Source organism: Oryx dammah, unplaced genomic scaffold (genome assembly GCF_014754425.2).
Source record: "Oryx dammah isolate SB20612 unplaced genomic scaffold, SCBI_Odam_1.1 HiC_scaffold_25, whole genome shotgun sequence".
In the NCBI taxonomy this organism is placed as follows: Eukaryota; Metazoa; Chordata; class Mammalia; order Artiodactyla; family Bovidae; genus Oryx; species Oryx dammah.
In genome coordinates, this window is record NW_024070209.1 from 47,908,253 (window position 1) to 47,933,513 (window position 25,261).

General features: G+C 38.6%; 1 protein-coding gene across 8 annotated transcripts in view; it reads left to right on the plus strand.

Moving 5' to 3' along the window:
• Positions 1–25,261, plus strand: part of IMMT (inner membrane mitochondrial protein) — a 39,746-nt gene that overhangs the window by 2,655 nt on the left and 11,830 nt on the right. For 2 of the 8 annotated variants that reach the window (XM_040224271.1, XM_040224273.1), the window contains exons 2-7: positions 10,491–10,564; positions 11,320–11,509; positions 16,168–16,279; positions 18,397–18,501; positions 18,864–18,959; positions 21,548–21,684. In XM_040224271.1, coding sequence (XP_040080205.1) covers positions 10,491–10,564; positions 11,320–11,509; positions 16,168–16,279; positions 18,397–18,501; positions 18,864–18,959; positions 21,548–21,684 — 714 coding nt within the window. Of the gene's footprint in view, positions 1–10,490; positions 10,565–11,319; positions 11,510–16,167; positions 16,280–18,363; positions 18,502–18,863; positions 18,960–21,547; positions 21,685–25,261 lie in introns of all 8 variants that reach the window. The other 6 variants (XM_040224268.1, XM_040224270.1, XM_040224272.1 and 3 more) reach the window with 3 other exon arrangements.

The following is a 25,261-nucleotide window of genomic DNA, read 5'->3' on the forward strand; positions in this document are numbered from 1 at the left end:
ACTCTTTGCAACCCCATGAACCACCGCAGCATGCCAGGCCTCCCTGTCCATTACCAACTCCCAGAGTCCACCCAAACCCTTGTCCGTTGAGTCGGTGATGCCATCCAACCATCTCATCCTCTGTCGTCCCCTTCTCCTGCCTTCAGTCTTTCCCAGCATCAGGGTCTTTTCCAGTGAGTCAGCTTTTTGCATCAGGTGGCCAAAGTATTGGAGTTTCAGCTTCAACATCAGTCCTTCAACATCAGAACACCCAGGACTGATCTCCTTTAGGATGGATTGGTTGGATCTCCTTGCAGTCCAGGGGACTCTCAAGAGTCTTCTCCAACACCACAGTTCAAAAGCATCAATTCTTTGGTGCTCAGCTTCCTTTATAGTCCAACTCTCACATCCATACATGACCACTGGAAATACCATAGCCTTGACTAGATGGACCTTTGTTGACAAAGTAATGTCTCTGTTTTTTAATATGCTGTCTAGGTTGGTCATAACTTTCCTTCCAAGGAGTAAGCGTCTTTTAATTTCATGGCTGCACCATCTGCAGTGATTTTGGAGCCCAGAAAAATCAAGTCAGCCACTGTATTGATGTGACCTCCCTTAAACCTCCATAGGTTTTAGAACTTCTCTAGAGAAACTTCGCTCAGATAGTAAAGAATCTGCCTGCTCTACTGGAGACCTGGGTCCAATAGTTGGGTTGGGGAGATCCACTGGAGAAGGGAATGGCAACCCACTCCAGTATTCTTGCCTGGAAAATTCCATGGACAGAAGAGATGGTGGGCTACAGTCCATGGGGTCACAGAGAGTCAGACACAGCTGAATGACTAACACGCAAAGAGAAACAGAACTGTTAGGATGCGTATATAGATAGACTTATTATAAAGATTTGTTCCATGCAGTTGTGGAGGCTATCAAGTCCAACATCTGTAATGGAGGCTGGCGGCCTTGATATGCACATACCCAGAAGATGGTACATTTTCAGTCTGAAGGCTGGCAAGCCAGAGACCCAGGAAAGCTGATGGTGCAGTTTTGGTTGAAGGCAGTCTGCTAGAGAATTGCCTCTTGCTTGGGCAGGCTGGTCTTTTTGTTCTATTCAAGCGTTCAGTTGGTTGAATGAGGCCCACCCATATTGTGGAAGGCAACCCACTTTATTCATAGTTCACTGATTTAAATGTTGATCTTGTCCAGAAACACCTATTTTGACATATAAAATTAACCACCTCAGCTGACATCTAACTGATTCTCAGTGTCTGGACTTAGTCATCCATGTGGGTATTCAGCAGGAATGAATTGCTCTTTCTTTCCCAGAAATGAGCTTCAGAGCTCTGATTCTTCCTCACTTGCCAGACCTGACACCATCCATCTTCTCTTAGTCCCAGGACTGCATGGCCAGGCCCAACCTTTTTTGAGGTGGACATGGGGTTTGGAGGAACCAGGCTTTCAGTCTAGCCTGACCCTCTCCCAGACTATAAATTTGGGAGTCTTCACTGCATATGCATTGATCTTAAAAGAGAAGGAGACATTATTATTCTTGAGGATTGACTAAGCTAATTTATTTAACTAAGACCAAGTTTGATAGCAGGGCTAGTTTAAGACTGAACTTGTGTGTGGATATTTTTAGCTATCATCTTTTAGAATTCTTTCTTTTCACTAGGATAATGAAACACTTGCTCAGTGATAGATGTAGGTAGCGAGGTGTACATGGTAGAAAGTAGTTTAATATATGATGCAGCCTGTTTACTTCTACGGATATTAGAATCTTTTTTTTTTCTTCATTTTTATTTCTCTAGATCAGTTGGTTTCAAACCATTTCGAAATACATTTTACGTTGTGACTTAGAGTACAGGATTGAGAATATATAGGTAATGTATATTCACACATAGATGCAGAGAAAACTAGGGAAATGTCACCTTCCTCCTTCTGTTGTACTGATGAATATCTGCCATTTCTTTATCATAACTGAAGAGCCCTTTTTCTCCTAGATCTAGAATATGAATTTACTGAGAAATAATACTGCGTTCATATCAAATTTACTGTATTTTTATGTGTGGTATATTTTTAATCTTAATGCATGATTCCTATAAAGTATTTTTAGTTAACTATAGAAAAAGTTGTTGCATATTAATCTGAATTTCAAATGTAGAACTGGGCATTAATGTCTGGATGTCTTTTGTTTGTGTGGGAGGAATTCTTATGACAGATTTCAAAAATATCAGTTACAGCTACCCCCTAGTCTAGAAAGGAAACCTGCAACCTCCAGATAGAGTTTGTATGAGGGGCCTTGTATTACAGTCTCTGTTTCCAGGATTGTGGTTTCCTTTTCTATGTTCACTTTAGTTTGGCAAGGCTAAGGAATTAGTGGTCTGTACCAAAACATCACATGAAAATTGTGTGTTTTATCTCTCCTTTTGTTTGTTTGGTTTGTTGCTAAAATCATATTTATATAGGTTGGAAGCAGCAGCATTGACCTTACAACATTTATTACAAAGTTACATGTCAAGGCAAATTGTTTTGAAACAGTAATGTCTTTTCTATATTGCTGCTTATTATTAATAAAAGGTATTCCAGAATTAAGAGGTGTCCAGTATCTTTTGTGTTAAAGTTAGGATATTTAGTTTGTATGAATAAAGAGAGAGTTTAGTCTGGTGCTTAAGAAAGAATTTTGGAGGTAGACCTTGGATTTGGCAGTGGTTTCTTAACACAGGACACCAAAAGATACAAGATAAATTTGATTTCACAAAATTAAAAATTTTTTTGCATCAAGTGACACAAGAATGAAAAGAATAGGAGGGAATATTTTCAAATCATATAACTGATGAAGATCTGGTATCCATAATATGTAAATATCTCCTACAACTTAGGAACAAGAAGACAGCCCAAATAAAAAATGGGCTAAGGACTTAACTAGACATTTATCCAGGGAAGATATATAAATGGCCAACCAGCACTAGAAAAGAGCTCAAAATCCTTTGACATTAAGGAAATGTAAATCAAAACCACAGTGAAATAGCCACTTTGTAGCCAACAGGATGGTTTTGATAAAAACAGAAAATAATAATTGAGGATATGGAGAAATTGGAACCCTCATACTTCACTGTGGGAATATAAAATGGTGCAGAGTTAAACATAGAATTACCATATGACCCTGCAGTTCTACCTCAAAGAACTGAAAACAGGTATTCAAACAAAAACTTGTAGGTGAATGTTGATAGCAAAAGATAGAGACAGTTCAGATGTTCAGCTGATGTCTAGATAAACAAAATATGGTATATCTATACAACAGACTAGTTCATTCAGTTCGAACTAGTTTCAAACTAATTTCAGAAAAAGAAATTAAGTACGAGTTACACACATGATCCATGTGACACATAGATGAACCTTAAACACAAGCCACAGAAGGCAACATATTGCATCATTCCATTTACATGAAAAGTCCAGAACAGGCTCTGCAGAGCCAGAAGGTGGATAATTGCTGCCAGGAGCTAGGGAGAAGGGAATGTGGGGAGACCTGGTGGTACAGGAATTTATTTTTGGAGTGATGAAACTGTTCTGAAACTAAATAGTGGTGAGGGTTGTATAGCATTGTGGATGTACTAAGTGGCACTGACATGTGCGCTCTAAATGGTGACTTTTATAAGTGAATTTTACCGTGCAGAGGAAAAGCACCAGGAAGGTGGAAATGAACTGATACCTGAAGTGTGTGCATGCATGCTCAATCATGACCAACTCTTTGCGACCTTATGGACTGTAGCCTACCAGGCTACTCTGTCTATGGGATTCTCCAGGCAGGAATACTGGAGTGGGTTGTTGTGCCCTCCTCCAGGGGATCTTTCTGACCCAGGGATCCAACCCACGTCCCTTACATCTCCTGCATTGGTGGTGGTTTAGTCACTAAGTCATGTCTGACTCTTGGGACCCCATGGACTGTAGCCTGCCAGGCTTCTCTGTCTATGGGATCCTCCAGGCAAGAATACTGCAGTGGGTTTCCATTTCCTCTCCAGGGGATCTTCCCGAGCCAGGGATTGAACCTGGGTCTCCTGTGTTGCAGGTACATTCTTTACCAACTGAGCTACAAGGGAAGCCCTCCTGCATTGGTAGGCAGGTTCTTTATTACTAGCGCCACCTGGGAAGCCCTCCAGGTAGATATCTAAAGATAGATAAATAGATGTGTGTGTGTGTAATATTAAAGTAATACAACACATAAAATACTTGAAGTAGTATCCATTGGCCAAAATTGGGACAATTGAGTTTTCAAACAGATAATAATTGCAGCTGGTTTAAGTCCATCAAAAGTGTTTAAATCTATGAGTTGGTAAAGATCCTGTTTTGGTTTGTGGTAACTACATGAGGCACCTTGATCTTGGGGTAAAAGATTTACTGCCTCACTCAGTTCTGGGGGTTTCCTGGCCTCAGGTGGCCAGTTTGGTCAGCATCCCTTGTGAGGCTGTAGTCAGGCAGTGGCTAGGGCTAGAGTCATCTCAGAGGCTTCCTCACTCCCATGTCTGGCAGTTGATACTCGCTGCAGCTGAGACCTCAGCTGATGCTGTTGGCCGGAACACCTACGTGTGGGGTTTTACATGTCTGGGCTTCCTCACTGTTTGCTGGCTGGGTTCCAAGAGCAAGTGTCATGAGAGGCAGAGCCAGGCAGAAGCTTTATTCCCTTTATGTCCTCCTGGTTTCAAATGTCACAGAGTATCACTTTCACTGCCCTTATTAGTAAATTGATAACTTAGGCCTGTCCTGGTTCCAGGGAATGGTGCATAGACGTCAGTTTGATGGAAGATAGTGAGTTGCTGGAAGAACTGATAGGAAGTACTACTGTAGTCAGTTTTGGATAATATAGTCTACCCTGTAGCCACAGCAACTCGCATCCCTTCCACATGCAGATGTGTTCACAACCTTCCTTAGAACCCTCCAGAACCTCATCCCATCACAGCATCAGACTTAGACTAACCGACCAGGATCTTGTCATCAGATCAGTTCCCTTTGCACACAAAACATCTTGGGTGTGATGCCTTGGGTGCAGTTCCTTAAGTGCTTTTCCTTTCAGTCTAAAGACCTGTGAACTAAAGAGACAAGTTATTTGTTCCCCATGTGTCCTATGTACAATATAGTGTGACACTCCCATCCCAAAAGGCATTAAAAAAGACACACAGCAGTCACTGTTCATAACAAATGTCAGATCTATCTGGCATGAGTTGCTGTGTGCGTAATTAGGACTTAGTCCTTCTGCTTGGGAATGTTTCTCCTTAACTCTTGGTTCTACCCTCTGGGCTTCAGGTTTCACTCCTTAAATTATCCTTCCTATTCTAGAAACGTAGTCTTTTGGCAGCTGAATCGTTTTCTCAGACTAATGTCTGTCTGTAGATGTTCTGGAGTCCAAAAACTTCAATTCATTTTGTACTCTTTCCCCTTTGATCCAGGCTGGCCTGTTTTTCATCTTAATGACTTTGTAGGTTTCTTGTGGGTCTTTCTGGGGTTTTCTCCATTAGACAAAAGCCACACCCATAAATCTGACCAGGATAAGCTGTTCTCCTTTTTAGGCTCCCTGTGAGGCTGCTGTGGTCTGAAACCCCTTAAGATTCTCAGCAGTCCTGTTGTTTAATGAAAGGAATATGGGTTGCATACTCTTAAGGTTGTCCTTAGCGAGCCTTTTCTCAGTGTGAAAAGTTCTATGAGGAGCACCTCCTGAGATCTTTCTGAGGTTTTAAAGGATCTTTGCTAACTGGAGAGGCTGAGAATGAGAAACAGTCTCATTTTTTAACCCACCAAGTACTGGGTCTTTTATATTTTCTTCATATTTTGCTTGTAAGCTAAGCAGTTTTTTTGGTTTATGTTTTAGAAGCTTGACTCTATCCTTTTTATACTCTGCTGAAAAGGAACCATTTGGCACTTGTGAACATTCTGCTTGATACTCTGTCTAGCTAAATCCATCAGTTCATTAGATAGTGTGCACTAAGTCACTTCAGTCATGCCTGACTCTTTGCATCTCCATGAACTGTAGCCTGCCAGGCTCCTCTGTCCATGGGATTCTCTAGGCAAGAATACTGGAGTGGGTTGCCATGCCCTCCTCCAGGGGATCTTCCCCACCCAGGGATCAAACTCCTGTCTCCAGCACCTCTTGCATTGGCAGGAGGATTCTTTACCACTAGTGCCACCTGGGAAGCCCCTTCATTATGTACAGCAGTGCCTAATTTTCTGTTTTCCACATCTTAACATCGTGAGAGTTTTGATAAACTTCTACCACTACATACAAAGATTCCTTTTTCCTCCAGGTTCCCAAAATATTTTTCATGCTTTTCTTAAGCCCTCACCAAAACAGCCTCCATGAAGATCATTAGGCTTCTGCTAACAGTCTCCTCAAGGCCCTTCCAACTTTCAGTTCCACCCCCCAGTTCCATCCCAAAGTCATTACCACATGTTTTATGTTTTATAGTAGCACCTCATTTCCAGGTGCAAGCATATGGTTGGTTATAGCTGTATGACAGATCACCCCAAACTTAGTGGTATTAATTAACCATAACATTATTTGTTCTTTTACAGTAAATTATATTTATTATTATACAGATAAAGATTACATTGTATTATATATACATATGGTTCCCAGGTGGCGCTAGTGGTAGAGCCATCTGCCAGTGCAGGAGATGGTAAGAGATGTGGGTTCGATCCCTGGGTTGGGAAGATCCCCTGGAGGAGGGCATGGCAACCCACTCCAGTATTCTTGACTAGAAAATCCCACGAACAGAGGAGCCTGGTGAGCTATATTCCATGGAGTCACAAAGAGTCAGACACGACTGAAGTGTCTTAGCACACACGCATGCATATATACATACAAGGAAATAATATATAAGTAAATGTTTATCTTTCATTTCTAAAGAGGTTACATTAGGAGGTTCTTGGGATTGTATAAGCTTACAGGGTTCTGGGGAGGTGGCAAGGTTCTAGAAAAGCATGTGAAATGTGGCAAGTTTTGGAAAATACAATCTGTCACAATAAATAAAAACCAAAAAACCCTGCAATTGTTCCTCATCAGAGGATAACTGGATAAAAGGATAAAAAGAATCAACCATTTATTCTTCCTTTCCTCCATAAACTGTACTGCTGAGTAACTAAATTGTAGATGAGGGTAAGCATCTCTTTATTAAATATGTCAAATTATAAATGAAAAGTAGAATCAGAGTCCACTTTTGGCAACTTCCAATAAATTAATGGAACTGGACATGGAACAACAGACTGCTTCCAAATAGGAAAAGGAGTACGTCAAGGCTGTATATTGTCACCCTGCTTATTTAACTTCTATGCAGAGTACATCATGAGAAATGCTGGACTGGAAGAAACACAAGCTGGAATCAAGATTGCCAGGAGAAATATCAATAACCTCAGAAATGCAGATGACACTACCCTTATCGCAGAAAGTGAAGAGGAGCTAAAAAGCCTCTTGATGAAAGTGAAAGAGGAGAGCGAAAAAGTTGGCTTAAAGCTCAACATTCAGAAAACGAAGATCATGGCATCTGGTCCCATCACTTCATGGGAAATAGATGGGGAAACAGTAGAAACAGTGTCAGACTTTATTTTGGGGGGCTCCAAAATCACTGCAGATGGTGATTGCAGCCATGAAATTAAAAGACGCTTACTCCTTGGAAGAAAAGTTATGACCAACCTAGATAGTATATTCAAAAGCAGAGACATTACTTTGCCGACTAAGGTCCGTCTAGTCAAGGCTGTGGTTTCTCCTGTGGTCATGTATGGATGTGAGAGTTGGACTGTGAAGAAAGCTGAGTGCTGAAGAATTGATGCTTTTGAACTGTGGTGTTGGAGAAGACTCTTGAGAGTCCCTTGGACTGCAAGGAGATCCAACCAGTCCATTCTGAAGGAGATCAACCCTGTGATTTCTTTGGAAGGAATGATGCTAAAACAGAAGCTCCAGTACTTTGGCCACCTCATGTGAAGAGTTGACTCATTGGAAAAGACTCTGATGCTGGGAGGGATTGGGGGCAGGAGAAGAAGGGGACAACTGAGGATGAGATGGCTGGATGGCATCACTGACTTGATGGACGTGAGTCTGGGTGAACTCCGGGAGATGGTGATGGATAGGGAGGCCTGGTGTGCTGCGATTCATGGGGTCACAAAGAGTCAGACATGACTGAGTGACTGAACTGAACTGAGACATTGTAGATGAGCACAGTTGATAACATTACAAAAAGAGAGACAGGCAGGCGTTGTGTGCCTCCATAGTGAAAGAAAACAGCACCATGTAAAGTCTTGCCAAAGAGAGTAAACCTGAGTCTGGTCAAGTGTCTGGTTTCTGCTCCATGTTGCAGGAAATACAGAGGACTGGCATGTTTTAAGTTGTACCTTGAACAGAATCCAGTCTGTGGAAAATTCTGCAGACCAAACAAGCAGATTCTTCCAATAATTACTGGAGGAAACATCTTTAGAGTAAAAGACTTGAGGATTAAGAGACTTAGAAGATATAGGTATATAAATACATTTAATAGGCAAGATTAAACTTTATATCTAGGGATTCATACTTATATGATAAAACTGTAAAAAGCTTCAATTTCCTGACTTTTAAAGCTTTATTTGGAATATAAAATTTATTATAGACTATGCAGGTAGCCAATTTTTAAAATCAGGAGCCACTATTTCAGATTTAAAATACCTATTAATTTGAGTCAGGATACAGTCAGTTATTTTATTTTTTTTGGTATAGAGGTATGAAACTCACTGCTACTAGTTTTTGGTTATAAAAGGTAATTTTTTTTACATTTATTCTCTTCTTAAATCAGGGTGCATATTACAGTTGTTATAGTTGTTTAATTGAAAGCTCAGCTTTCAAAACAACAAAAGCAAGAAAATCAGAAAAATTCTGGAAAAAACATAGTACTAGAAGAGAGGACTAGCTCTATCAGGTTAAAACCTAATTGTAAGATGCAGTCTTTAAAACATTGTGGTATTTGTCTATTAATAGAAGTATGTGAATAGGGTGGAACAGTGGAACAAATTAGGAAATCTAAATTCATCAAGAAATAGAGTATATTTTAAGGTGGCATTTCAAATTGTTGGAAGAAATGAATTATTCAGTTTGTGATTTAGGGATAACTGAATAGACATTTAGGAAAAAATAGTTAATTATATTATATTTTATATATATTTTATACTGGATTCAAAGATTTAAACATAAAAAAATGAAACCATCAGAGTAAAATCATGCAAGGATTATTTTATAATCAGAGTGTGCTAAGTGAAATAAATCAAAGACAAGTACTATATAATATCACTTACATGAACAACAGGACACTTGTGTAAAAGTTTTTAAAAATTGTAGCATTATTCTTAGAAGCCCTGTGTGAACCTTCTCAATTGCTTCCTCCTTTTCTCTCCAGAAAAAAGCTACAGCTTCCCTTGTAGCTCAGTTGGTAAAGAATCTGCCTGCAGTGCAGGAGGCCCGGGTTCGATCCCTGGGTTGGGAAGATCCCTTGGAGAAGGAAATGGCAACCTACTCCAGTATCCTTGCCTGGAAAATCTCATGGACAGAGAGATGGTGGGCTGCAGTCTGTGGGGTCTCAAAGAGTCGGGCACGACCGAGTGACTAACACTTACTTGCTTACGATAAAAAGAAGCAGACTCACAGATAAAGAGAGCAAACTAGTGGGTTACCAGTGGCGAGAGAGAACCAGGAGAGGTAAGATAAGGGTAGTGGACTAAGAGGTACAAACTTCTGTGTGTAAAATAATAAGCTACAAGGGTATATTGTACAACACAGGGAATATAGCCAATATTTTATAATAACTATGAATGAAATATAACCTTTAAAAATTTGTGAACACTGTTTTGTAAACCAGAAACATAATATCGTACATCAACTATGTTGTTGTTGTTATTTAGTCACTAAGCTGTGTCTGATTCTTTTGCTACCCCATGGACTATAGCCCATCAGTCTCCTCTGTCCATGGGATTTCCCAGGCAAGAGTGCTGGAGTAGGTTGCCGTTTCCTTCTCCCAGGAACTGAACCTATGTCTCCTGTATTGATTGATGGATTCTTTACCACTGAACCACCAGGGAAAGCCCGCATCAATTATACTTCAGTTAAAAAAAAAAAAAGTGGTCTGGAGAATTCCCTGGTGGTCCATTGGTTAGGACTCCATGCTTCCACTGCCAGGACCCCAGATTCAGTCCTTGGTCAGGAAACTAAGATCCCGCAAGCTGCATGGTGCAGGCAGTGGGGGAGGAGGGGGAAGTGGTTTCATAGTCCCTTTTTTTTTGAAATCTTTAATTTTATATGAGTCTTGGGGTACAGGACGTATCACTGTTTTTAAGGACCTGTAAATATGTTTTATGGTAAGTTGGTTTATGAAAGTAAAATAAAATTTTAAGAAAGACATTTGTATTTGTAGTAAAAGGATTTACTTCCCTACCCTAAAAGCCTTCCCAACCCTAAAAGCCTTCTAGGTTCCTGTAACTATTGGTTGTAATGTTTTCTCCTTCCCCTCTAGAATTGTCTTTGTGGGAAGTTTGTCCTCCGTCCATTGCGACCATGCCGCAGATACTCCGCTTCAGGCAGTTCTCGGTAAGTAGCATACCTCCCTGTAAACAGACTTTTACAGGGAAGTGTAAAAGTGCCGAAGTGTGTGTGTGTGTGTGTGTGTGTATTCATTCCTTGAATATGGGAATATCTACTTAAAATCTTCTTTTTTAAAGGGTAGAAACACTGGAGTTTTCTTATAATACTTTTGGAGCATATGTATTTGTAGGTGAAAATTTGTTATGGTGCTCTTTTTGGCTCTTTGGTGGTTGGATATCCACCAAAGGTAGACATCCAAGGTAGACATCCCCTGCCCCCTGTGCTGGCTTCCATTATATGGCAAATAGATTTATATCTAGAACTCAGCACACTGGAGCTTAAAAAGTATTTGTTAGTTCTTAATATTTATTTTATTTTATTTACAGAAATGGTTAATTAAGGGGCTTTGAAAATTAGTGATACTTGTTTTTCGGGTTCAAAGGAAGCCTCATGAGTGTGAACATGCTAAGTTTTAAGTATGAAAGGGCCGATTGCTTCATTCTTCCTATCCTATATATTACTGTATTAAGGAAAAGTTATCCATAAAGAAATTTTTTTTTTTTTTTTTTTTTGGACATGTTAAAAAAAAAACCAGGGGAAGGTGATGCGCAGCGTGTGGAGATAAACTGGACTGCTATGATCTGAATCAGTGGTAGAGAAGTGGAGCTTAAAGGGTTTTGAGACTTACTGGTCTAGGAAAGAAGGTTTAGGAGAGTAAAAAATGAATAAATAAACCTGTGTTTCCTATCTCTTTCACTTAGGTTGTCTGCTAGCAAAATTGCTGGAGCTGGCATTTTATTTGTTGGTGGCGGTATTGGTGGCACCATCCTGTATGCCAAATGGGATTCCCATTTCCGGAAGAATGTAGAGAAAACCATACCTTACTCAGATAAACTCTTTGAGATGGTCCTTGGTTCCCCACCTTACACTGTTCCATTGCCAAAGAAACCGGTAAGAGTTGTAAACAGTTTCAGTTTATCCTGTTTAAAAAGCAGGTTGTTTTCATCCTGAAAGTATTTTGCCAGCATTGTTTGTAGCATTGTTTGTCATTTTTCTTTAACTTGAACTAATGTTTTTTAAAGGATTTTTATCCCTTTGGAGTCCCATAAGTGCTCTCATTTAGTCCACATCACATGGAAAATAATTATGTGGCCCACAGATTAAATGGAAGGGCAGCTTGGGCAGAAGTAACCCTGGCTGCCCTGTGGACCCAGGGATTCTGTGTCAGCCTCCAGCACTGCAGCTCTCAGACTCTGACTTAGAACGCTAAAAGCGTAAATGAAGAATGGCCATGACGCCAGGATCCCATGTTATAGTTAGTAATGGCCCTTTTAAATCACAAAGCAGTCACAGAGTTTTCAGCTACATACTGATTCAGTGACAGGAATATCTTCCAGTATTCCTGGAACTTTGTGCATTTTCTTCAGTTTCATCTGTCTTTTCTCCATGAGGCTTACAATTTTTTTTTAACATCATACATATTCCTTCTTTCAAACAGGTGCTTGAAAAAAAGATTCATGAAAGAGAGCATGAATTCTGCTGATTTGGTATTGGATATTTCCTTAGTCTGTGAGGTTGAACATGGCTGACCAGTTCTTTGTTAGAAACTGGGTAGAAGTCTTTCCTCCAGTATATAGCAAGGTCTTGAAACCAGACCTGTGACAGAGTTACTGTATGGAAAAGCAGGTGTCCTTTGACTTCTCCTGCTCCTTCCCCAAATGATACAAAATGTTCTACAAGATTTATTCATCCATGTGAACTTTAGAGTGTTTATGCTGGCTCAGGAAGATAGAGTTGCAGCTTCAGTAGAAGCAGAATCCTGTGGCTAAAGTCCTGGGTCTGTTTTGAGCTACGTGACCTGGGAGAAATAGCTGGAAGCATCCAGGAGCATAGAGTCAGGCTACACAGTTCAGAGTAGTGTTCTTTCCTCCCTGGACATGACTTCCAAGTGTCATTCTCAATAGCCTTGACCTCTTCTTGCTCCACTTTTGCTACCCTGCTGTTAAGGTCAGAAATAGGGTAAGAATGGTGGCAAGAAAAAGAATAAATATTAGAGTTTAGGGAGGGGGCTTCAGGATGGGGAACACGTGTACACCCGTGGCGGATTCATGTTGATGTATGGCAAAGCCAATACAACATTGTAAAGTAATTAGAGTTTAAACAAGAGAGGATAGCAAGCAAAATATGGGCAACTGTGAAGGTGAATCCAAGAATTCTAACCTAGCTACCTGATAGCTTGGTACAATCATTAATATTAAAAAAAGCAAATTAAGAAGAGTGCAAGGGCTTCTCTGATGGCTCAGTGGTAAAGAATCTGCCTGCCAGTGCAGGAGACACAGGTTTGATCCCTGATCTGGGAAGATCTCACATGCTGGGGAGCTACTCAGCCCATGTGCCACAACTGTTGAGCCTGTGCTCTAGAGCCCAGGAGCCACAACTGTTGAGCCCATGTGCCTCAAAAGAGAAACTGCCACAATGAAAAGCCCGCACACTGCAGTGAAGAGTAGCTCCTGCTCACTGCAGTTAGAGAAAAGCCCGTGCAGCAGTGAAGATGCAGTACAACTAAAAATAAATAAAGTTATTGAAAAATAAGAATTTTAAAAAAGACTGCAAATTTTGAGGTGGTGTAATGCAGACATGCAGAGCTGACAAGTGGAAGTGCTCAGCAGATCAGTAGTGCTGTTCCTCCCTAACACAGCGTTTCTTTCCCACCTCCAGGCTCCACCCCCCAGTCACTCTTAAGATCATCTAGGCCATCCTTTTATCAGTTTTAGAGAATCCTCTAGAATAAGTGTTGTGGTGTTTTCGTGATATTTTCATTGTATCACTTAATCAGTGACTTTGATTCCTATTGTTTTAAAGAGAATATAAAAACAAGTAAGGCTTTGAGATTGTCTCATGGTATGAATAAGAAAAGTGAAGCCAAGAGGGGTTAAATGTTAGCCTAGGAGCTGGCTATTGGCTCCTTTATTTCTGTGGTTTATGGTTTTTGCTGGTTCTTCAGTTGACATTCAGTACCCTTGGCAGTGTGGCTCTTACTTACACTTCTGCCTTTATCTCTGTATGGTCCTGCACATAAATCCTTGCTCTCATACTTGTTTACCGTATAGATATGCCTGTACTTTTCATTCATTCATTTACTCAGATGTCAGTCAAGTGATTATTATGTACCAGGTGTTGTTCCAAGGTCCTTGGTAAAGCAGAAGACTAAACAGAGATCTTTCTATTTGTATACCTTTTCCCATGGTTGTCTTCTACCCAGAATGACTTCCTTTCTTTTGTCTTCTATTGTTTTCTTTAAGACTGGCATTCTTCACTACACAGACCAAAGTCAGTTTTCTCTCACCTCTGAATTCCAGTAGCAGTTAGTGTTTTTATTTTGTCCCATTTATTCAGTACTCTCAGTTGTTGTGCATTGTTACAAACTTGTTGATTTTAGAAACCACTTCATTTGATGGTAACTCTTTTAGTGTCAACATGGTTATTTATGTATAGACAGTAAATACTGAGAGAAGATAATCATAAAATGTTTTTCACATGGTTAGTTTATTGTCTCATTATAGATACAAATGCTGTATCTGAATTTAGTTTTTTTCTTTTTTCTTTTAATTAGAGAATAATTGCTTTACAATGTTGTATTGGTTTCTGGTGTACAATAACGTGAATCAGCCTTAAGTATACATATATTCCTTCCCTCCTGAACCTCCCTCCACCCCTATCCTACACCTCTAGGTCCTCACAGAGCACTAGGTTGAGCTCCCTGTGTTATATACAACTTCCCACTAGCTCTGTGTTTTACATAGGGTAATGTATATATGTTTTAATACTGCTCTCTCAATTTATTCCACCCCCTCCTTCCCCTGCTAAAATTTTTTTGATGAGTGTAGACAATAACTTCCCTAAACAGTGACAAATGTTATGTATCTGGATAGAATGTAGTACTATAAAAATGGCATTTTTTTAAAATATATGTGTTTCTCTCAAATCTCTTAAATATGTATGTATTTGAGAGAAGTAATATTTTTATGACCTGTATGTGTGTATACATAATACACACACAGATCTAATAAAATTTCTAATTGATTTTTCCAGAGGGTGAAGAATTAGACAAGATTTAAAGTTCACATGGAAGAATAAGGAATGTACAAGACTGGTCAAGGACATTTTGAAAGTGTTGGGTTAGGGAGTCAGATGACATTTGCCTTTCCAGATACTGATTTTGTTATAATCCTACTGTTGTAAACAAGAAGATTTTGACGTAGGAATAGAAATTAGAGAAATAGAACAACTGAGTCTACAAATAGATCATATTTGTACACAAACACGTACATGTTCATTGTGAGAATGTGAGTTGCTAGAACCTCATGTAAAAGTGATAATATCTTAAAAATATACAAGTCCTCTGACCCAGTGTTTCTAATGGCAAACTATCCTGCAGACATCATACTCTAGTGCTTTTCAGTTGTCTATGGACAAGAATGCTTAACAAAGAACAGGAAACAGTTTGAATGTCCATAAATAGTGGAATAATAGACCCAGATTAAATTGGGGTATTATTCAGTTAAAAAGAATTTCTTAACCTGGAAGCAAATGAGTTGTTGTTAAATGAAAAAAATACATTACTGTGTTGTTAAATGAAAAAAGCAAGTTGTATGATAACTTGTATAATATAGAATTACCTATTTTAGATTGTTTAAAGAAATGAAAAACCGCATATGTGTATATACCTGAGCTCATGAGTGGAAGGATCGATTTCAGGGCATTAGCAGTGGCTCCCTGAGAAGCCTGGAAGGAGCAATGAAGAGCCTAAATAAAACAATGCTTTATCTTGATAACTATTTTGCTTGTTACAATGAGCATGCATTTTATGAGATAAAAGTAATAAAATTTTAATAAAAAGAAAATGGGTATATTTCTGATTTCTGGTAGTGACAAAATTCAGAACCATTTCTATTATGGTTGAGTAGTCATCTTAGGATATCCGAGTCCCAATACCAAGTTCTTGCAAAAAGGGGGACCACATAGGCGGTAAATGAAAATATTTCTGTTACTCAGTAGTTTTCTCTGGCATATCATTTGACAGTCCTGTTCATGAATGGTGCCTTAAACTTAAAGCAAATGGTTATTAAGAAAGAGGAAAGCAGGTATTAAAATTGCATCATATATCTTGGAAGTGCAGGTATGTGAATCTTGGAGATTAAAGAAAGGAAAAACGAATTTTTATTTTTACTCAGAGCTTTTTAAAAAATGTTTGTTTCTAACTGAATGTATTTAGAAGACACCATAATTGGATTTAGAAAATGAATGGAAATAGCCTTCTCAGTGTTGTATACATAGAAGTAATGGTATTTAAAGGGAATGTCATATATCAAGTACATTAGTTACCCTAGGAGAAGTTTTTGTTAGTATTAAAATATGGACTACTTTTGGACTGCATTTTCCTAGTATGATGGGTTCTCCTACTGTGGTTAATAAAATACATTGTTGTGAATTATTGATAACTCCCAAGCTTGAAAAACTTGACTTTTTAAATAATACAAGTTACTGTATGCTGCCTTTTAAAAAAACACTATTTATGTCTGAAACGTTAAATGTTTTTCATTTCCAAGATTGAGTCTGGTCCACTGAAAATCTCTAGTGTATCAGAGGTAATGAAAGAATCAAAACAGCCTGCCTCGCCACCTCAGAAACAAAAGGGAGATACTTCAGCTTCAACAACAGGTACCTATATTTAGAATCCTTCCTTTAAAATTGTGGGTAAATGAATTGTTTTAATGTATTTGTACCCATGGTCAAAGGTGAGGGGGTCTGTCCCCATGAAGGAGTCTTCCCTCACCCTGGGAAAGGAATATTCTCTTGTGTCTTCCTGGCCCTCGTTTTAGGGGTTGAGTGGGATATGGAATGGGGCTTTTGTTTATGAACAGCTACTGAGTACTGGTAAGAATAAGATTCGGTCTTGCCTGAAACACAGGTACTTTTTTTTCCTTTTCTCTGACTCCTAGTTTTCCCTCTCTTTAGATTTTAAGATTTGCTCTCTGTCCCCACTTCTTTTTTCTACTCGTTCACCAATTCGTTCTCCTCTCTTCTGTCTTAGTGATTAAAGTGTCTTGATCTAGGTTTTGATATGCAGGTATTTTTTGTCTTCCTGATTTATAAGTAATCCCACACCAGTTTACAGCATTTACCTCATCCTCACCTGTTCAGCATACATTTGAATTTATTGTTTCTCTGTACTCACTTCTGCCTTGATGAAATCACCTTTCATTCAGTAAATACTGAGTATTGTGTGCCAAGTGGTGGGTGTCTTCTAGGCTCTGAGATTATAGCCATGAACAAAATAGTAAAAACAAGCATACAAATGCTGTGCATACTTCTTGGTGGGATGAGGGGAGGGAAATTGTATATAGATGCACAAATAATTTATGTATAGGATGGCATAAAATGGTAAATGTGGGAGGGAATATTGCAGTTTTAAATGGAGTGGGCAGAAAAGTTCCTCTGGAAGGCGTCTTTTGAGCAAAGACCAGAAAGAGATGAGGGAGTCAGTCATGTAAAAGACTTGTGGGGAAGAGCATCCAGGTGGAAGGATTAGCTAGTGCAGACTTGGCATGTTCAAGCAAGGAGTAAACGAAGCTGGGCTGGAGTAAGCGGAGAACAGCAAATGAGGTCAGAGAGGGAGCAGAAAGGCAGCATGTCAGATCTTAGTGACCATCGTAAGAGTGTTGCTTTCTAGTCTGAGTAAGATGGGAAGCTTTTGGGAGGGTTATGGGTCAGGGGATTGATATCTTTTATTTTAATAAGACTACTGGCACTGGCTACTGTGGGCTTCCCTGGTGGCTCAGATGGTAAAGAATCCACCTGCAATGCAGAAGACCTGGGTTTGATCTTGGGGTCAGGAAGATACCTTGGAGAAGGGACTGGCTACCCACTGCAATATTCTTGCCTGGAAAAATCCCATGGACAGAGGAACTTGGCAGGTTATAGTTCATAGGGTCACAAAGAGTTGGGCATTACCAAGCAACTAAGCACATATGCAGGCTGGCTATTGTGGAGGATAGACAAAGGAAACAAGGAGCAAGGAGACCAGTTAGTGGGCTTTGTGATAATCCAACTATAACTCTTAAATGGGACCTTCAGTTTATTTAAGAAATTTTTTTCTCCATTTTGTTGTCCCCTGCATCTATTCTATCTTCAGAATTAATCACTTTCTTTTCCATCAACACTTTTGTTTATAATTTACAGGCTCTTGATTTTTAAACCTTCCTTTCTTTAAAAATATGTCTATGACCTAAGTTTTTTGACTAGTTCTCTAACTCACCATCTAAACTGAACTTTTTTCCTCTGTGTTTAAAATTGCCATCTTGTTTTTGTTCACACCTCTTTATTCATCTCTACCATTTTTCAAAGCAATTAAATGGTTTTTGGTTACTTTTTTTTTTTTGCTTACTGTCTTCATTACAGGCTCCTTTTCCCACCTTTGTTATTATTCTCACATGTTATGTCCCCTTCTCATGTTAAGTATTAGTACCATTTAGTACTATTACTAGAAGCCTTGGCTGAGAATGATGGTTAGAATACATATGGATGCTGACCAGACTCCTTTCTCTTGTGCTTTCCCAACCATTGTTCATTGCTTGTGGATTTATGCAGTGGACAGAGCCTCTGACTAATTTGTGTGTTTGAGTAGTGGCATCACATGCATTTGTGTCTTTAAGGAGTTAGATTCCTTTAAGGAGTAGTAGTAGATTCCTGTGTGTTCTCTGTTAACCCAGGAACTATATACCATGTGTAACATATATTTATAGCACCTACAGAGGCAGCTCAAATTATCTCTGCAGCAGGTGACACACTGTCGGTCCCAGCCCCTGTGGTTCAGCATGAGGAACTTATAAAAACTGATCACCCTGAAACTGGTGAAGGAAAACCCAAGCCTGCAACTTCAGGTAGTTAAATTATCTGTATATGTGGTTTTATAAATGATGTGTTCATCAGAACTATGTACTGTCTAGGCAATTGCTAGACACTCTTAAGTGCACATTTATACTGGCTTTAGGTCTGCAGCCTTGCTTAGCTAATTTTTGATATTTCAGAGAATAAATCTTTGAAAACAAGGGGCTTTAGTGCTGACCCTGTATTTCTTCATGTTAGAATCATTCAGTCATGATGTGGTTTTATAGTCTTGATCACAAAAATGCCCTCAAGTTGATATAGCTGGCAAATACAAATGATGGTGTTTTTGTGTCCCCATTAGCTGTTGAAATTCTGTGCTGAAATTTGATTTCCTCTTATTTACTTTTGCTGCAAGAGGAAGCATCCTCAACTTCTGTAAGGGAGCGGCCACCTGAAGAAGTTGCAGCACGACTTGCCCAACAAGAGAAGCAAGAACAAGTTAAGATTGAGTGTATGTAACCAGACGCTTTCTAAGTACTTGGGTCATGTCTCTCAACTGCTTTCTTCTTCAACCTTTGCGCAAGTTTCTCATCTGTCGGCTATGTGGTTTCTTTAGTGGCATTGCTCCTATTCACCACCTTTATTTCATCATTTGTGTTCTTTCCATCTAAACTTTTACCCAGGTGACAAGGGGTTATTCTTAGTGTAAAATTGGTGTAAATTCCAAGTGATACATGTACTCTCTTCATTTGTTTTAGTATGGTTAGTGCTGAACATTCTATATACTTTGCAGAACAGGAATAATTTATGTTTTGACACCTTGCCTAAAAGTCTTCTAATTGTTACACTTATACATTTATTTGTGCAAGTCAGAAATGGCTACTTCTCTAGTTTGTTACCTGGCCTCTGGACTCAGTATCATCGTCCTCTTTTATGACATTGTTGAGGGATGGAATGTTCCACACATTGTGGTTTCCACCCAGCGGAGGCTTATTCCTTTTTTAGGTTTCAGTTTTATATTAGGTTTTTTGAAAGTTTAAAGAAAAAAGATACTAGTTATCTAAAAATGTATTTTCCTGTGTTAAGGCACATGGAACATAATTTATTGTATAACGCTGCAGGATATTGATGTCCCTGGAGGTAGTGTGCATGTAGTTTTTTGCTGGACTGAGAGTTGTTAGTTTTAAACTCTTATGACAGCTGTTTGTAGGTGTTTTTTCTTGTTTTTTGTCTTCTTTCCATTTATTTCTGTTTGTCTTTCTCCCTTTAATGATTTTTGGTTTCCTTCAATTTGCTGGTTCTGTCTTATTCCTAGGAAGCAAGTTTGTTAGAATTGTGTAAAGAGTAGATGGGCCAGTATAAGCACATTTGTTGGGCTTGTTTTGTGTCCAATTATGTAGTCTATCCTAGAGAACGTTCCCATGCATGCTTGAGAAGAATGTGTATTCTGATTTTTTGGATGTAATGTCCTATAGATATCAGTTAAGTCTGTTTTATTGTGTCATTTACAGTATCTGTGGCCTTACTGATTTTCTGTCTGTAAGATCTGCTCGTTAATGGCAGTGAGGTGTTACAGTCTCCTACTATTAGTGTATTCACATCAGATTCTCCCTTTATATATGTTAGTATTTCTTTTATGTATTTAGGTTTTCCTATATTGAGTGCATATATATTAATGAGTATAAAAAATATCCTCTACTTCTATTGATCCTTTTATCATTAGTGTCCACCTTTGTCCTTCCTTATGACCTTTGTTTTAAAGTTTATTTCATCTGATATGAATTTTGCTACTGTTGCTTTCTTGTTTCCATTCACATGAAATGAAAATATCTTTTTCCATCCCTATCCCTTCACTTTCAATCTGTGTGTATCTTTCACCCTGAAGTGGGTCTTTTATAGGCAGCATATTGTAGATTCTTGTTTTATTATCCAATCTGTAACTCTTGTTTTTTTTTTTTTTGGCTATGCTGGGTCTTTTTATTTTTTTTAATTTAAGTTTAATTGAGGGATAATTGCTTTAAAATAATGCATTGGTTTCTACCAAACATCAGTATGAATCAGCCATAGGTTTGCCCATGTCCCCTCCCACCTGAACATCCCTCCCACCTCCCTCCCCATCCCACCCCTCTAGGAGCTGGGCCTTTGCTGTTGCATGTGGGCTGTTCTCTAGTTGTGGTGAGCAGACTTCTCATTGTACTGCCACTCTGTGTTTTTGTTAGGATTAGTCAGTCTGTTGACAGTTAAGATAATTACTGATGTATATGTATTTATCTCCATTTTAAACCTTATTTTCCAGTTAATGTACTAGTTCTTTCTTTGTGTGTTCACTTTTGTGATTTGATGGTTTTCATTTGTATTATGCTTGAATTCCTTTCTTTTTGGTGTTTGTGAATCTGTGGCATGTTTTTTTGATTTTTGGTTACCCAGGTTTTCAAGTATGTTAGCTTATTACTATATGTACTTGTGTTAGGCTGACAGTGATATAAGCTCAGACACATTCTAAAAGATCTGTTTTCTTACTCCCCTTCCCCACATTTATTCATTTTGACATCTTATATCTTCATGTTTATCCTTTTGCTCTTCCTTGTAGTTATAATTGCTTTCACAGAATTTTCTGGATTATTTTCTAAACTATGCACTAACTTATTTAAGTGACCGTCAATCCTTTCATACATTTGTCTTTCCCGTTGTGATTTTCCCTTGTGTATAGAAAACCCCAGACATGTTTTATTTTGGAAAAATTCAGATATACATAAAGGTAAAAATAGTATAATAACCCCCATAGATTGATTATCTGGATTCAATAAATTTTTTTAAAAAATTTATTTATTTGGCTACACCGGGTCTTAGTTGCAGCATGTGGGATCTAGTTCCCTGACCAGGGATTGAACCTGTGCTCCCTCCATTGGACTACCAGGGAAGTCCCTGGATTCAATAATTTTATCATACTTTTAAGTGTAACTTTGATTCTCTAAAACTGTATTTTGTTTGTTCATTTTGGGGGGAAATGTGACACAAGACTCAACAGGTAAAGAGGGAAAGATTAAAGTAATCGGTGGGGAAAGATCTGGTTTTAACCTTTTTTTCTTCTAACTTCAGCATTAGCTAAGAGCTTAGAAGATGCTCTGAGCCAGACTGCCGGCATCACTCAGCAGGCCATTGTGGCCCAGCATGCTGCGGTGCAGGCTGTCACTGCCCACGCGAACGTCCTGAAGGCAGCCATGGATGACTCTGAGGTGTGCAAAGAGTGTCACACACGATTCCTGCCTCCTAGGTTTGGGTTTCTCTCACTAAGTGAAAGCAAACTAGAATGATTGTCTTTTTAGAAAAATGGAAAAAAAAAAACTTGAAATGTTCTTTTTAATGAATTTTATATATAATGCTTTATCTCACAACCATGATGTGGTATTAAGATTAGTTCAGATTTGCTCTTATGTTTTAATACTACTTGAATGTGTTTGTTGTTTGTATTTTTTTTTTGCTTTAAAATTGCCAACCATTTTTTAAAGTATACTTTTTTGTGAGATACTTTGAGATGGATACACAGTTGTAAGAAATAATACAGAGATCCCAGGGTTCCCAAAACACTAGCTACTTTAAATGTTTATGCTGATTATTTGCATTACACACTTCAAAGAATAAAGTAATTACACTAATTAAAATGTAATACTGAGATTTAGTAAATTTCCTTTATCATTACATTTAGTTATTCAATGTATAAAAATGCATCTTGACATCAAGTCATTTAAAGAATAAAATAGAGAACCTAATAAATCTCAGGGATCAGGATTCTGCATCATCAATAAAGTTATTTTGCCATCATGACTGAGGTTTTTTAAAAAGTTAAATACACTTTACATTGCTTTACGCATATGCACATACATCACAAAGCAGTTAAATTATACTTCTGTTGCAAACAGCCAAGAAACTACAGCCTTGGAAAAATTAAAAGAAGATTCTATTTATTTAAAGTCCAAGAAGAAAGCTTAAATCTTAAAGTTCATTCTAAGAAACAACACAGGGAATATTTAATATACTGATTATACACATGTGAGAAAGCTCGAAGTTGCATGATATCAGGAAATTGAGTGTGAACCCAAGTGAGTTCTTTCAGAAGGACAGTGATGAGAAACTTTAAAATGTCAATGGTATTACTTTGGTGGAAGGCTGTACATAAGAGGGTATTTCCTCTCTCCACTGAACATATAACATGTGGTGCATGTCGCTTGAACAGTACAAAATCTATTATAATTTAGATTTTACAACTAAAGGATACCTTATAGTAGAAGTTAACTAGATTAGGCATAGTTAGCTGGTGTTAACAAAATAATCCAGAAAAATGTACGAGCACATGTTTTGGAATGTTAAAAATTGATCCCAACTCTGTTTCTTCTAGTAAAAAGCTGTAGGTGCATGTAGGCTCACTCTATAATATATACTGAGTTACTTTCTAAAAGGCAGTGCCTGTGAAAGTTGGACCAGAGGATTGTAGGGGAATCTGGTGTCTGTTTTATAGGACAGCTTATCTTTAGATCTCTACAAGTGGAGGGAGATCCATTTTGGCTCCCAGATATGTTATTGACACTTACATGATTCATGAGTCTATTTGGGTTAGTTATGAAGAGTTATCCTAATTAATATCAAGGTCTTGTAACAGCATACAGTAAGGTCTTGTAAAATTTTTTGCGCATGACAAGATACTGACATGGCCCAAACCAGCATCCTTTCTTTCTTTCTTTCTTTCTTTTTTTTTTTTTGTTAGTAATTGGAAAAATTTTTTTAGTTTTGGCTGTGCTAGGTCTTTTTTGCTGTCCGGGCTTTTCTCTAGTTGTGGCAAGCAGGGAATGCACTCTGGTTGTGGTGCGTGGGCTTCTCTTTGCAGGGGCTTCTCTTGTTTTAGAGCCTGGGCTCTAGGGCGTGCAGGCTTCAGTAGTACAGCCCAGGGGCTCAGTAGTTGGTAGCTCCTGGGCTCTGGAGCACAGGCTTAGTAGTTTTGGCCCATGGGCTTAGTTGTTCCGAGGCATGATCTTCCCAGACCGGGGATCGAACCTGTGTCCCTGAATTGGCAGGTGGATTCTTAACTGGTAGACCACCAGGGAAACCCCAGCATGCTTTCTTGATATATTTTATTTTGCAGGATGGCTAGAGTGGTAGTTTACCTAAACCTCAGCTTGATTATTTGCACCATGAAATAACTTTGTTTTGTTACTTTACAGCAATCTATGTAAAACATAAAAAGTTCAAAAGTGAGATACAAAGGTAAAAAGTACCAAGTATTTCTTCTAAAAGCAGTTCTTAGCCTAGGGTCAAGTCTGGATAGAATTCAGGGGCTCATTAAACTTGGATGGAAAATATCTTTATTTTCACTGGCCTCAAAAGCTTTTCCTTCATTTATGAATATTGACAACAAAAGCAGTAGTGTTAGTAGTATTCATAACTTTATTACCAAGAGAGAGCACAAGTATTTTCCTATCACATTATGGGTACTTACAGACTGTTAAAATACTATTTATGCTCATCACTACTTCTAGATTAGGGTATTTATTAGTCCTGCCACTAAATCTTGGTTTGTGTGTCAAAGAATTAAAAAATACATATTTTTAAATCAAATTTCAGTGTAATTGGGCTCCTTTGTAATCTCGTAGTTTCATTTTAAGCATTTAGAAATGTTATTCAGAGAGGCTTCCTCAGACTGCCACAGTGGTCCAGTGGCCAGGTTAATCCTGCCTTAAGGAACTTGGTTGTTTAAACTTTCTGTTGATAATGAATGTACCTTTAAAATGAAGATCACACTTGATGTCAAGGGGAACATAAGGTTGAGAATTGGTTGTGAATGATCCAAAGCGCATTACTGAGTCATCTTCCCCTTCAAGTAGCAGGCCTGGGGCTCAGAGGCAAAACCACTTGAAATGTTTCTGACAGTGGAAGAAATAGGATGGTCATCCAAGGCCCAGGACACCTAACTCAGAGGGCACTCATGTTTTGGGTGTGCAGCAGCCCTTGCGGTGACTCTCTTTGGTGACTTGTGAACTATAATTATTGAACTACTGTAGTCATTTTTTTCCTTGACAATAAATATTTTATTTTCTGATAATTTAATAGTTCTGTTTTTCACCAAGGTCCTGGTATAGTATATAGTCACCCATCAGTATGTACAGGGGATTGGGTCCAGTATCAGCCAGGGATACCACAATTCAGGGACGCTCAAGTCTCATAATTGGCTCTTCTGCATCTGAGGATTGAGCCAGCTGTCTATTGTGTAGTACTCTGCTGAAAGAAGATCTTCATATAAGTGGTCCCGTGCAGTTTAGACCTGTGTTGTTAAAGGGTCAGCTGTTCTTTGAAGATAAGCCCTAAGGTGGTTTTGTCATATCTAAACATAATATACTACTTTAACCTATATCTACTTGGCAAAGGAAAGGGAGAAAGAAAGGTCATTTAAAATAGTTAATAACTAATTTTAAAAGTAGTTTTAAAGAGTTAAAACAGTTGCAAATAGCATCTTGCTCATTGTTTATATGATGCAGGGTGAGGGGGAGGATGGAAGCTGGACTCATCTGTGCCACACCTTCAGTTGCAAGGGTTCTTACATGTCTTGTGTGAGCATCTTGCTGCATAGAGTGTGATTATTCTGCTAGAGGTGGTTTTTGTTTTTGGTATGATACATGCTGTAAATATGAGCCAGCTCTGCTCAGCTGAAGAAGGTGGCAGTCAGTTCCAATGCTGGAGCAAAAAATGTTAAACCTGCCTAAGGAATTTTCAAGGGAGACATTTGTATAAAGAACACATTGTGTAAAACCAGCTCAAAGTGGA